Genomic DNA, 13,321 nt, shown 5'->3' with positions numbered 1-13,321 from the left:
CGGCATCAAAATTGACTTTGACAAAAGGTCTCCTGGCAGGTACCCACTTATCTCCCCCCCCCCCCCCCCCATAACTGGTTCGCATATGGTATACACGGATCTCTCAGGTTTGCTAGTTGGAATTCACTAAGCTCGTTACTGGCCAACTCCAGTACCATCATAGGACTTTTAAACTTGCTTTCAAAAACCACCCCATTTCACCTAGACCAGATCTGGTGGAGAATCATTGAGATTAGTTCGAGCCTATCCTTTTCTAGCCTTGAGTATAATTCCCCCCATAAGTTCTGAAAGTCAGTGTACTCCCTCTTCCATTTCCTCACTGGACTTGTTCCCCCTCCCAGCACATCGGTGGATGCTGTTCAAGACCACAGGGCATGTATCACCGTCTCTTTCTCCCTTTTGCAGATTGGGCAAGTGTTATTATCGATAGCTTTCTTCTTTTGCCTTTCGTAGGCAAAATGTCGTTTAAAGCTTTCCACAAAAACTGTTTGGTCTTCCCTGGAACTCCTAGATGCCATAGCCTTTGCCACTGCTCCTCACCTTCCCACCCGTTAGAGGTTTGACCTTGCACCTGTCTACTCTGCTCAAGATCCTCATGATAGGCATTTTTAACTGTGAAGATACCTTTTGCTGTTTTCAACCATATTAGTTTGTCATTCGACCCCCTTGAACTGATAGGTATGGCACATATAGCTTGTGCCTCTTCCTTGGAGAAAACTGCCTCTACCACCTCACGCTTCCCGTATTTCTTTCCTGCATCTATTAGCTCAGCTACTCTTGCCTCAGCTCCTAAAGTGTTGATTGGTGATTGGACCTGGTAGGTTGTTGGCCTCGGCATCCACTTATCCGTCTAGATTTTAATACTCTCCCCGTTACCCACCCTCCAAACCAGACCACCTTTCACTAGATCGAGGCTTGACCAGATGCTCCTCCATACGAATGATGGCCCCGACCCCAGCTTCGCCTCCAGTAGCCCACTGTTTTGAAAATACTTTTCTTTGAAGATCCTAGACGCCAACGAGTTGGGATCCTTTATAAAACGCCACCCTTGCTTGGCAAGCAAAGCTCTATTAAAGCTGCCAAGGTCCCTAAACCCCATTCCTCCCCTTCCTTTTGCCCTTCCCAATTTATCCCAGCTTCTCCAGTGAATTCCTTTCTCTAAGTTTCCATGTCTCCACCAGAAGCGAGCTAACAAGGCTTCTATTTCTTCAACTAAGGTGCCAGGTAACTTGAAAACACTCATCGTGTACGCTGGTATCGCCTGCAAAACACTCTTGATCAGAATTTCTTTACCTGCAGTGGAGAGGAAACTAGTTTTCCAACTACAAATTCTCTTCCATATCTTCTCTTTCAGTTCTCTAAAAGATTTGTACTTTGATCTTCCGATAATTGTGGGAAGCCCCAAATACTTGTTGTAGTTGTTGCACATCAGACCCCCTACTTGTTGACTAATAGTACTTCGGGTTTCGGCCCTTGTATTCGAGCTAAAACAGATGCTTGTTTAAGGTTTGCCCCGATGCCCTTTCGAACTGCAGCAATATGTTGGAGATTACAAACCATTCTACTTGTTTTGCTCTACAAAAAATAACACAGTCATTAGCAAAAAGTAAACGGCTAATCCTTGTGCCTCCCCTCGCCACTGTTACTCCCTTAATGGCCCCACTGTTTTCAGCATTTTGAAGCATCGCACTCAAGCCTTCAGCACAAATCAAGAACAAATATGGTGACAGGGGGTCACCCTGCCTCAAACCTCTTGAAGGGATGATGGTTTCCCCCGGTACTCCATTGACTAAAGCAGCATAACTCACTAACCTCACACACATCATCACTAGACTTGTCCATTTCTGCCCAAAACCGAGCTTGAATAACATGGCCTCTAGATAATCCCATTCAACCTGTCGTATGCTTTTGACATATCCAACTTCACAGCCATACTACCCTCCCTTCCCCTTTGTCTCGAATGCATGGTATGAAGAAGTTCATAAGCTACCATAATGCTGTCTGTTATGATTCTACCAGGAATAAAAGCATTTTGGTTCCAAGAAATAATTGAGGACAGGACTTGTTTCATTCTATTTGCCATTACTTTCGATATCAACTTGTAAATAACATTACACAAGCTAATAGGTAATAGTCATGTACTGATTTTGGGGAGTTTACCTTAGAGATCAGCGCTAGGTATGTGTGGTTCAGCCCTCTCGGCATGCTAGAATTCCTCAGAAAATCCAAAACAGCTTTTGATACTTCATCTCCAATCGAGTCCCAATGATCTTGGAAAAAACCCTCCCCAAAGCCGTCGGGTCCTGGTGACTTGTAAGGGGACATTTGTTTGAGAGCTGCGTACACCTCCTCCCTGGTGAATTTTCTATCTAATTTGCTTCTCATATCATCGGTCAATCTTGCATGTACCCCATGTATACACTCTACGATGCCCAAAGGAGGCGGGTAGGATGACAAGTACACCTTTGAGAAGTGGTTCCAAAAACCAGAAGCTATAGCCTCATTATTCGATAGCTCCACCCCTTCAGCTGTAACTACCCTTTCAATCTTGTTCTTTTTCCTGCGTTGGTTGACACATGCATGATAAAACTTTGTATTTATGTCCCCCCCTTTTAACCAGTGGCTCTTAGCACGCTGCTTCCATCTCAGATCCTCCTGGTCTAACAGGAAACCCAACTCTTTTTGCACCATTTTCTGTTCAGCCATATTTTCACTGCATTCATTTCTTTGCAAAATACCCAGCAGCTGTGTTTTCTCTTTAATATCCCCGGTTCTTCTCTTTACCAACCATCTACTCCATTTTTGAAGACCCCTTCTACATGCTTCCAGCTTCCCTTGAACCCGTGCCAACCAATTGCCCCGTGTTAAACTCCTCTGCCATTCGGTCTTCACTATTTCATTGCACCCCTCTTCCTTAACCCAGTTAATCTCATATTTGAAGAAAACATGGTGGCTTCGAGCTGTGCGCCTGCTCCATAAACACTCTAATAAAATCGGCCTGTGATCTGAACAAACAGTAGGTAGAGTTTCGACCCTATACGCATCGTACATCGCTCTCCATTCTGGGTTTGCTACCACCCTATCAAGTCTTTCCTTTATAAAGGTATCATCCTCATGTTGATTACAGCAAGTGAACTTGTCTCCCTTCTAGCCTAAATCAGATAGATTTCCATCTTCCAAGACTCGCCTAAACATCCCCATTAGCTTCTCATTCCTTAGGTTCCCCCCCTCCTTTTCATCATTGGTTAGTACTTCATTGAAATCGCCTATTACTCCCCACCCCCCTTCAGCAGGCCTAAACGATGATAATAATCTCCATGCTTCCCCCCTATGCCTGGCCTTGGGTTGGCCATAAAAGCACGTTAACAACCACTTCCCTCTACGCCGTTCCTCTTGCACCAGGACGTTAATATGTCGCTGAGAGTAATTGACCAGCTCAATGTGTTCCTTCTGTCTCCACATTATCATAAGACCCCCGCTTCTCCCAATTGACTCGACCACTATCACCCCTTCAAACCGAAATCTACTTGCCACTTTAAGAGCTCTACCATAAGATAATTTCGTTTCCATTAAGAAAACCACGTCGGACACTTTTTCCTTTACTAACATGCAAAGGCTTTGAACTGTTCGGGGGTTTCCAAGCCCCTGACAGTTCCAGCTTAGGATTTTCATGACTCGTGGCGGGGCTGACTCGCAGCCTCCGCCATGTCCAGCCGTGTGTACACCTTCCTTGGCACTTCTCCAGCTCGTCCCCTCTTGACTCACCTCTGTGTAAAGGCTTCATTTTTATCCCCTGCATTGGTGGACATTGTTGATGAGTGGTGATCCAGTCTTGTAAGAAAATGTCATGACTCATGAGTTGAGATATAAGCTGTTTCCTCTTCAATAGGCCTCAAAGACTATACGTAAACCTTCTTCCCTCCCCTTCCTCTCCTCCTCCTCTTGCAACCCATAGCTATATTTTTAATGTTCCATGAAATTATTTATGACATGGGCGGCGCCGTACGTAATTGCGAAGTAGTAGTGGGAATTCACACTGAACACTGAACTAGTTTGTCTTCTTTTTCTCACGAGACATGATTAATCTATTGTCTAATTGAGAGATGTCCTAACCTCTATGACTTGTGGTTGACTTCCAATAGGAGAGTACTTTGGCAGAGTCTGTTGATAGCTAGCCTAGCTAGTTAGGCATGCAGGCAGATCAGAAAGCGTACGTGAGACGTGGTGGGGTGGGAGGCCTCAAATGTGTTATCCTCTCTAAGGTTTTAAACTGCCAACATGCATGGTACGTAGTTAGACATGAGGGATCGGTTCGCATGATCTTTTTTTTTTTTTTTTGGTCCTTTCAAATTCGCAATTACGAATGTACGGTGGGAGACACGGCCGTGGGAGTGGTCGGATTGGCCGACATGGCAGGTATGGATCACCAGGCCGCCGGGCTCGTCCGCACGGGACCCTTGGCGTGGGCGAAAAACCCGGCTTGGTTGCAATAGGAGATGTAGGGGGTGCTGCTATGTCATCAAGTAGCTGTCTGCGGCCTGCACCTACCGGCGATAAGATATATATATATATATATATATTGCAAAATCTAAAAAGAGACCAATTAACAAAGTGCTCTATTATTTAGTATGATCTACAGCTAAGAACTTGTGAGTTTTATAGCAATAAGAAGTTATCGATTCCATTAAGATTCCCTAGACCAATTTATATGGTTTAAGACAAAGCTATATAGAGAGGATGTTATGATCAAACATATATATGTAAGTGAGCAACATCGATGATCTGTACGCAATGAATTGTTTTCTGCAAGCAAAAGTAACACAACTCTTTAATGGAAATAATTAGTGATCTTAATTAATTATTAATTACCAGCTAATGCTCGGGCTAAAACTGGAGATGGAACCAAAGGAGAGGAAGCCAAGAGAATGCAGATAATTAGTAGAATGGCCTTCATCATGTCGATCGAGGTCAGCTGATATATACTATGATGGTCTGTTCTTCCCTCGACCTATTTATAGGCCAATATGGCGAGATATTTAAACACTTAATGTGGTATAGCAGTGTTTGGTTCTCTCTCAACTTATTCCCGTTTTGATCGATCGAGCGAGTCGATTTTCTCAACGCGCACTATGAAAAGCCATCGGAAGTCAAGCATTGAGAAAACTTTTAAAAAAAAAATTATCAGGCCATCTTATTTATGTTCTATTAGTCATTGTAAATTAGTAGAATTCAGTTTAGTGGCCGGATGATGATGACGAGTTCCATATATCCGTAGAAATCTGGCACCATTTTTCTTAATTCCTTTGTGACAATGTCCTCCATGATGTTGTAGATTTAGGCATATGTCAATAAATCCCAAAAAATCCCAAAGCGAAGTTGTGGAAAAAAATTACCATATGTCTTCCAAGCCAATTGGGTGATGCGAGTGTCGTTGTCAACTTAGTGTATTTCATTGTTTTCTTTTTTGGACCGATCGAGTGCATGAAACTCATTAATTGTTATGGAAGAAACGATGGCATGAATACTAAAGCCCTACATTCATATCGAAATCAGAGAAAATTTCATATCAAGCAAGGTACCTTTTTGCCATCCGGCAACTTTCCGGCGCTGGATGTCCCTTCTGGCAACTCCCTAATGTCAGACTGGACAGATTTGGCAGCAGGAAGGCGACGAACTGGCGTTGGAGCTGGTGGCTGCCAGTCATCCACCAATATTTTTTTTTTTTTTTCAAATTTAATTAGACGAGTATAATCTAGTGTGAATGTGCTTATTTTATCATTTGTTAACAAGGTGATATGGTGTAACAACTCAACCCGTTATGAGGCTGGAACCAAGATTCTCATAAGGCGCCCTTTATTTTCACAAATAGTGTCACGTCATCTCATCTAATTATTATAATTTTTTTAAGGGTGTAACGGGTTCGGTTTGGTCCAGTTTTGTATAAATTTTATGACCGAACCGATATACACCAATTTTACATTTTCAAGAATCGATCCTGGACCAATTACCCTCCTAAACCGATACTTCTGGTTTTATTCGATCCGGTTCAATCTAGTTTTCTAGTTATAATTAAGTGTCAATGTAATTATATATTATATATAAAAATTATATATACGATTAAGATTAAAATTTTATGTTATAAATTATAATATATAATTATTTCATATATAATTATATAAAGTATATATAAAATTTCATATATAATTATATATATTATATATAAAAATTATAGATACATATATAAAATCTTTTATATAACATTAAAAATTAAGTTTTTAATATATATATATATATATATATATATATATATATATATTTTATAAACCTGTCCGATCTGATGTCGAAAAGCCAAGAACTGATTCTAGACCGGATTTAACCTGTTTTTAAAATGTAGGAACCAATTCCAGATTGAATCAATTCAAAATCAAGCCAACCAAAACAGGTTCAGGCTGGGTTGGTTTTCTGGTTTTCTGATTTAAATTTTCAACCCTAAAATTTTCAAACTCCTACACAAAATATAATAAATAATTTAACATTTTCAAATTAAAAAATAAAAATAATATTAAAAAATTATATTCTAATAATATTTTATTCAATTTTCAACTTTCATCTAATCTCATATATAAAAACAAACGAGACCTAAACCCAAACTGCCTATCTTTAAGAAAAATCACTAGACGGTGGGTTTTGTGGGTTTAAACCCTAAGCTCTTCCCCCGCCCCCCCCCCCCCCCAATGTCCTCTCTCTCTCTCACTCTCTCTCTAAATTTCCATTACCAACTTACCACTCCAAACTGCAGTCCGTCGTTCGTGCCTCGTCATGTCCTCACCATTTGACCATAAGTCCACATTGGTAAGCCTTTCTGACCATCTCTCTCCCTCCCTCTCGTTCTGTGATGTCACCAACTTTCACGTAGGGAAATGCAGGAATCAAGGCTTTAGGAAGATGACAACACGGGTCACACACCCTAACAACAAGTACTAAGTTTGTGCACATGCAACACGTGTAAGACAAAAGAAGCAACAGATAAGTTAAAGTCAATCAACTAAGTACTAGAATTGATAAATATAAATTTACTTAAATATAAGCATTTTAAAAGTAATACAATTTTTCGATAAAAATATAAATAAACCAAAATACAATAACCAAAAGCGAGAAACAAATCACATCCCATGAGAAAGTGATCCCCAATCACTTCTCCAACAGAGCCGCATCCTTAGTTTTTGCATCAAAATCTATATTATCAAGAAATGGTACTGCAGGTAAGCAATAGACCAAATAGCCCAAGAGATAAAAATACATTTATGCAACCAACAAAATGCGTGCATATGATGAAATATGCATGGAACCCAAAAATCATCCTTTAAAAACAGTTATTTCCAACACACGCTAAAATCTCATTTTGGCCCAATAACAGATCCATTAAAACGTATCTGCCATTTTCCCAGAAAATGGTTCATATGAATCAATTTATCCAAAATTGAATATCTAATTTTAATCCGTATGCACCATGATCTCTCCTAGGAATCATCCGCACATCTTGGCTCCCTTCACCACACCACGGGTAACGACTGTGCGTTTGTATTGAGCGATACCCAGTTTCACGGCTAGCGCGTTTGTGGCCAAGCATCCTCTAGCCAACGTCAGTAGAGGGGCCACGGAGTCGGCACGAGAGCATTACCATCTCGTCCATCCCGTAGTCACCCAGTGACAACCCAAGAGATCTCACTCAGTATATTCTGCTCCCAAGTGACCAGATGAGCTCCATTGAGATAATACCCTATTTTAGCTTACAGTCATGATACACACGCACCTAAAAATCATCTTACACATAAAAACCCAGTTTTCATTCATTCACATGGAAATGCATGCCATAATGCAATGTATAACATGACACAATGCTCAACAAATCATAACCCAACATAATCCTATTTCACAACAACTCCATCCTCCAATCCATCGGACCCCCAAACTCTATAGACTCAACGTCCAGCAAAACCAACCAGATCACAAAGAATTGTTAGTATAAAATATACTTAAATCTCAAAAAGGTATTTGGAAAACTACATACAGTGCTAAAAGGCAATTTCTGAAAGATCAAGGGCACGCAAGCTCACGGGTGATGCCGAAAGTGGCGGAGCAACGACAGAGCCACTATTTCAAGGAGCTAGCCGTGGGTCCAAAACAGGACAAATGGAGGGGGAGCTACGGTGAGGTCATGGCCGAGCATTGAGGAGTTAAAGGGGTTGTGGGTGGTTCGAGGTGGTGGTTGGGGGCCGTGGGTGGAGACGCAAGGTGGAGATTGGCCATGAAAAGTGAAGAGAGGCTGTGGAAGAGTGTGGTGGCTAGGGGTCACAGTGGGGCATGAGATTGGCTAGGGGAGGTCACCGGTGGAAGGGGAAGCCGGTGGTGGTGGCGGTGAGGTGGTGTGGTGGCGCACGACAGTGCTGGCTTGTTAAATTTGTGCATCTCACTTTGTGCGTGGGAGGGGTCGGCGGCAAGATGGAGGCTGGGTTCGGTGAAGGGAAGAGTCGCTGGTTAAGAGAGGAGCTGCTTTTGGCATGGAGGTGGGTTACAACGAGGTTGGCGGCGATGGAAGGAGGAAAACCCGTGGGTTTCCTTGGTGGGGCATGGGAGAAGGTGGCCGCAAGGGGAATGTTGGGTTTGATAGTGGAGGCTTGCCAGTTTGAGGGGAGGCAGCTGAGGTGGGTGGTGATGCCAAGGCGGCGCATGGTGGTTAGGCTAGGTGGGTTGCACGAAACAGAGGATAGAAAGCGAAGAGGGGGGTTATGCGGGCTAGGGGGAGAAAAAGAAGAAGGAAAAAGATAAAGAGAGGAAAAAGAAAAGAGAGAGAAAAAGAAAAAGGAAGGGAAAAATTTGAGATCCAATCTTTCAACTCGGGGTCTCGAAACTGATCAAACAAACGGGATTTAAAACGATAACTTAAATTAAAACATAGGAACTAAATAAAATAAAATAGTAAATCCAACAATAAACTGATTTAAAATAAAGAGCATATTAAATAATGATCAATAATTAATAACAATAAAACACATTGAATTAAATTTCACAATTAAAAAATTATAAAATAATACTACGTAAACCATGTAAAATTTAAAACAAGAAAGTCCATACTTCTAATAAATGCAATAATTACTTAGTTAAAATACACGTAAATACAGGGTATCACACATTCGCCTCCCTCTCCAATTTAGTCTCTTTGTCTCTCACACATTCTAATCTCTCTCTCTCTCTCTCTCTCTCTCTCTCTCTCTCTCTCTCTCTCTCTCTCTCTCTCTCTCTCTCTCTTGCACCCTATTGTCGTAGTCAACCAAGCCTTGCACAACCACGAGCTCGTTGCTGCCGGTAAGTTATTCTCCATAGATATTTTTGTTCCTCAATCCTACAACATAGATATTTTTGTTCCTTGATCCTACGACAAGAAGAACTTGTCCTTGTATTGATTTTGCGCTCGATGTGGTGTGGAAAAATGTGTTATTTTATTTTTGAGCTCTATGTGTGTAAGTATGTTTAACATATTGTGTTTAGTTGTAAATACTTTATAAAATATGTAATTTTTTTTCTCTGTTCTTGTTTAGTTGAGTTTGATGTTTTTATTGTTTTTGGGCTTGATTTTCTACATGTAAATGGTTGCTGGAGTTTTTTGAAGCCCACCCCATGTGCAGCCCAAGACTGATTTGGAAGTCGGTTTTATCTTTCTTTTAGTGTCTGTGGGAGTTTTCTTTGGTGAAGTGGAGGCCAATATGTTATTTAAGTGGGTTTCATTTTAGTGTGAGAGAACTCAAATATGGGGCCTAGCCCATGTGTGTGAACCCAAAAGTTGAAACAAAGGCCCACCCTTCCCTCTATGCGGCATCTCTTTGTGCTGTCAGTGTTGCCAACCTGCCATCGCTAAGTGTCTGCTGAGTGGAATCCCCTCTTTCCCGTCTGCCACTCCCCTCTGTCAACGCTAAAAGCTTTGGCCATGGCAAATACTTGATCGTAGTCGCTACATGGCAACCATTGCATGCCACACGTGGGGCGCTCAACTTCCTCCCACTGTCCCGCACCACCAATCGCAGCCACAGCTGTGTTCCCCAAGCCCTAACCCATGACCTATTTATCATGCCTCACTCACTCGAAACTCATCTCCAAACCTCTCATCCTCTCTTAAGTCTCCTCCTATCATCTTTCCCTTCCTCCGATCTGCAACTCGATCGGTAGCTTTTAGGAAAGTTTTTCCTTAGCGCTGCCATGCGTCATAGTGGCCAACCACCGTTAGCAGCTCCTTTGTGGTTGTTTGACCACCCCCTCCACCTATTCCACTCTTCCTGACCTTCTCCTCCCTTGGTTCCATCCCAACCCGTGGGCTAAAACCCAATTTTGGGATGATTTTTGAGAATTAAGTCGATACTAAAAATTAACATTGGAACTAATTTGCAATCTTCAAGCTAGTGTGAGATAGACTAACCAGTTTGCAATAGCATCAAAGATAATCACAACTTTTCTCCCGTTTAACCATAAGAAATTATCGTAGGAATAACATGATCAAAGCAGACCATAATGGCCTAAAGCATGCAACAAAGGCAACTAATATATAATTCCAAAACATGATTTCATTCTTTGAATCACTATCCATGGAAGCTTATGTTGGAAGATTTCTTACTCAAGCTATCTCATTTCAACCACAGCATGTGTAAATAAAAAAACAAGTAAAGGGTTAAGAAATTACCTCTATGACTTGAAGAAGCAATCTCCACTGTACACTCTAACATAGCTGATTTTGAGAGAGGAAAAACTCCCTCTATCCCTAACCATACACCATAATAGAATCTAATGGCTGCCTCTATTATACAAAGGATGAGAGAAGGGGTTTCCTCATATGTTAATATTTTTTGCTCATCCCATTATCAGCCCAAGACCAATATAAGATCTATGCCAGTCCATAAAAAATATAACAGCTTATCCATCAAAGAAAGATTGAAAAAAATGTGCACCATTAATCTTGCAATATGTAAATTAATTACAAAGGGAAGTTACTCTCAAACTACCTCGGGTGCATTAAAGTTAGGTTTGAAACATCCTCTGGACTGTCTCTCAGAATACTATGGCAACCACAGTTTTTGCCTTAGGGGTGAGAGGAAGTTGAGCCTGAAATTTTATGGAGGAGGAACCCAGAAAGCTAGTCTTGGTTTTTAATTTTTAATGGAGATTGTTGGTGATATTAGAACCAAGATCAACCTACTCAATCAATGCAGGATTCCAAGCTACCTATGCAGAAAACAAGGAGCTAGTCAAAATCCAGGTTTGTTTCATTTGTTATTATGATTACAAGTTGGTTGTGTTTTTTTGTGTTTAATTATATGAATTTGGTGGTGTTAGATTATTATCTAGAATATATTGATCATAATATTCTAGCATATGTATGCAGGTAATATGACTTATTCTCTATCATATTTAGTTTATTGTGTGAATCAATTATTATAAATTAGTAATCCCATGGGTAGGGCTCTCGGCCATGTGCCGAAGTACAACGGTGACCCCTGGTCCTCTCTCCCCCCCTCCCCCTGGCGCGGGTCCACCTCCCATGGTTCCATAATTGAAATAGGAAAAAAAAAACAAAAAATGGAATAACAGAAAAATAAAATAAAAAATACACAAACAATCCAAACAATAATTTCCATCCATAACACAAGTTCTATCCAATATTTCAAATCAGAAAAAAAAAAACGTAAATTTGGAAAAAATGAACTCATGGACTTAAAGAGGAAGAGGAGCCTGAAGAGGAGAGAATAGCGACTGTGAGAGGGAGAGAAGACAGAGGCAGCCATATATATATATATATATATATATAGAGAGAGAGAGAGAGAGAGAGAGAGAGAGAGAGAGAGAGAGAGAGAGAGAGAGAGGAAAACTAGGGAGTGGACTTAAACCCAGCCTGAGGGCTGGGTGAGGAAGGGGTAGCATTGGGCATCGCCCTCGCCCTCTATTTCCCCTGGGAGCTAGGGCCCCTGCCGCCCAGCCCTACATTCACCTATAAAAAGAAACAGATGTTATGTTTATAATAACAATTGAGAATAGTGAAAAAGCATTAACCTTAAATTGTTCACTCTTCTCAATCTTTTTTATTTTTTAATTATTTAAAGAAAGAGTCAAAATCACATGTCCAAGAATGACTCCTTCCCACATTTATTAATAAGCCCTCACTTATGGTGGAGGAAAAATTGTAACAATAGGATCCAAACACAATCAACAATCTACCAAAGGAAACAACAAAACGCAAAACACAAAACAATCCAAAATAATTAAACCCAATCGTAACCAAAAATATTAAAACTGATGTCGCATATATGCCGTACCCATTAAGTCTAACATGTACAAACCTCTCACCTCACGTGGTAAATCCACAGGGTCTAAAGCCAGCAATAGTACCTCCCCCAATGCCCCAGCTATGGCTAATACATTAGCCACTTTATTGCCTTCCCTAAATATATGTTTAATAGAGAATTCAACATCTAACAAAGTCAACAATTAATCCCAGAAATCCCAAAGATACCACATTGTACAAACTCTATCCATCAACCAAGACAACACAATTAAAGAATCACATTCAATATCAATGGAAAAATAACCCAATTGTCGACAAATTTTTATTCCTTCTACAACTACCCGAAGCTCCGCTTCATTATTAGTACAAGAACCAAAGAATTTTGAAAAAGTAAATATTAACCTCCCTTCATGCTTCCGAAGAACTCCACCTCCCCCACTAGGTCCCGGATTCCCAGAAGAACTACCATCTAAATTCAATTTCAATCCTCCACTAAAAGGCTTCAACCATCGAACAATGTCAACTTAGGGGCCGAGGTTTCAGAGGTTGTATCTCCAACCTAGACAACATCTTTAAATCACGATTAGATATCCTCTTCACCTTGGAGATTTCAGATGTAAGGAACTCACCCAATATAAAACTGAGATCCAAACCTTTTGGATAGATTCATACTTTCCCTCCATGCGTGCAACACAACACCTTTGCCACACTCTCCATGTAACCACAATAGGGATTAAACCCAACAAAATACCAACCTGAGAATGTCTAGATGATCTAGAAAACCACAACTATATTCTATCTTGCCAAGATTGCTGTGCCAAGAAAGGAACACCCATCTCAGCCAAAATTTTCTTCCAGATTTCCTATGCTAACTCACCTTTGTCTAGCACATGTTCTAGATCCTTCTCATGTCCCTCCACACAACAATTGCACCGAGAAATAATAGGGATTCCCAGCTAACGAACTCGCCTATCCATACTTAAACAACCAAAG

At 40.9% G+C, this 13,321-nt stretch overlaps 1 protein-coding gene across 1 annotated transcript; it reads right to left on the bottom strand.

The window, feature by feature from the left end:
- Positions 1 to 850: 850 nt before the first annotated feature.
- LOC122298990 (uncharacterized mitochondrial protein AtMg00310-like) lies at positions 851 to 1,429 on the bottom strand. The gene has a single exon (XM_043108832.1). The coding sequence runs from the start codon at positions 1,427 to 1,429 to the stop codon at positions 851 to 853; it is 579 nt and encodes a 192-aa protein (XP_042964766.1).
- Positions 1,430 to 13,321: the final 11,892 nt, after the last annotated feature.

The sequence above is a fragment of the Carya illinoinensis genome, chromosome 16, assembly GCF_018687715.1.
Source record: "Carya illinoinensis cultivar Pawnee chromosome 16, C.illinoinensisPawnee_v1, whole genome shotgun sequence".
Lineage (NCBI taxonomy): Eukaryota > Viridiplantae > Streptophyta > Magnoliopsida > Fagales > Juglandaceae > Carya > Carya illinoinensis.
This window is presented reverse-complemented; position numbering and strand designations above follow the sequence as displayed.

Bases quoted from the DNA above. Each gene is read 5' to 3' on its own strand.
- LOC122298990 (XM_043108832.1), bottom strand. From the start codon at position 1,429: ATGTGCAACAACTACAACAAGTATTTGGGGCTTCCCACAATTATCGGA.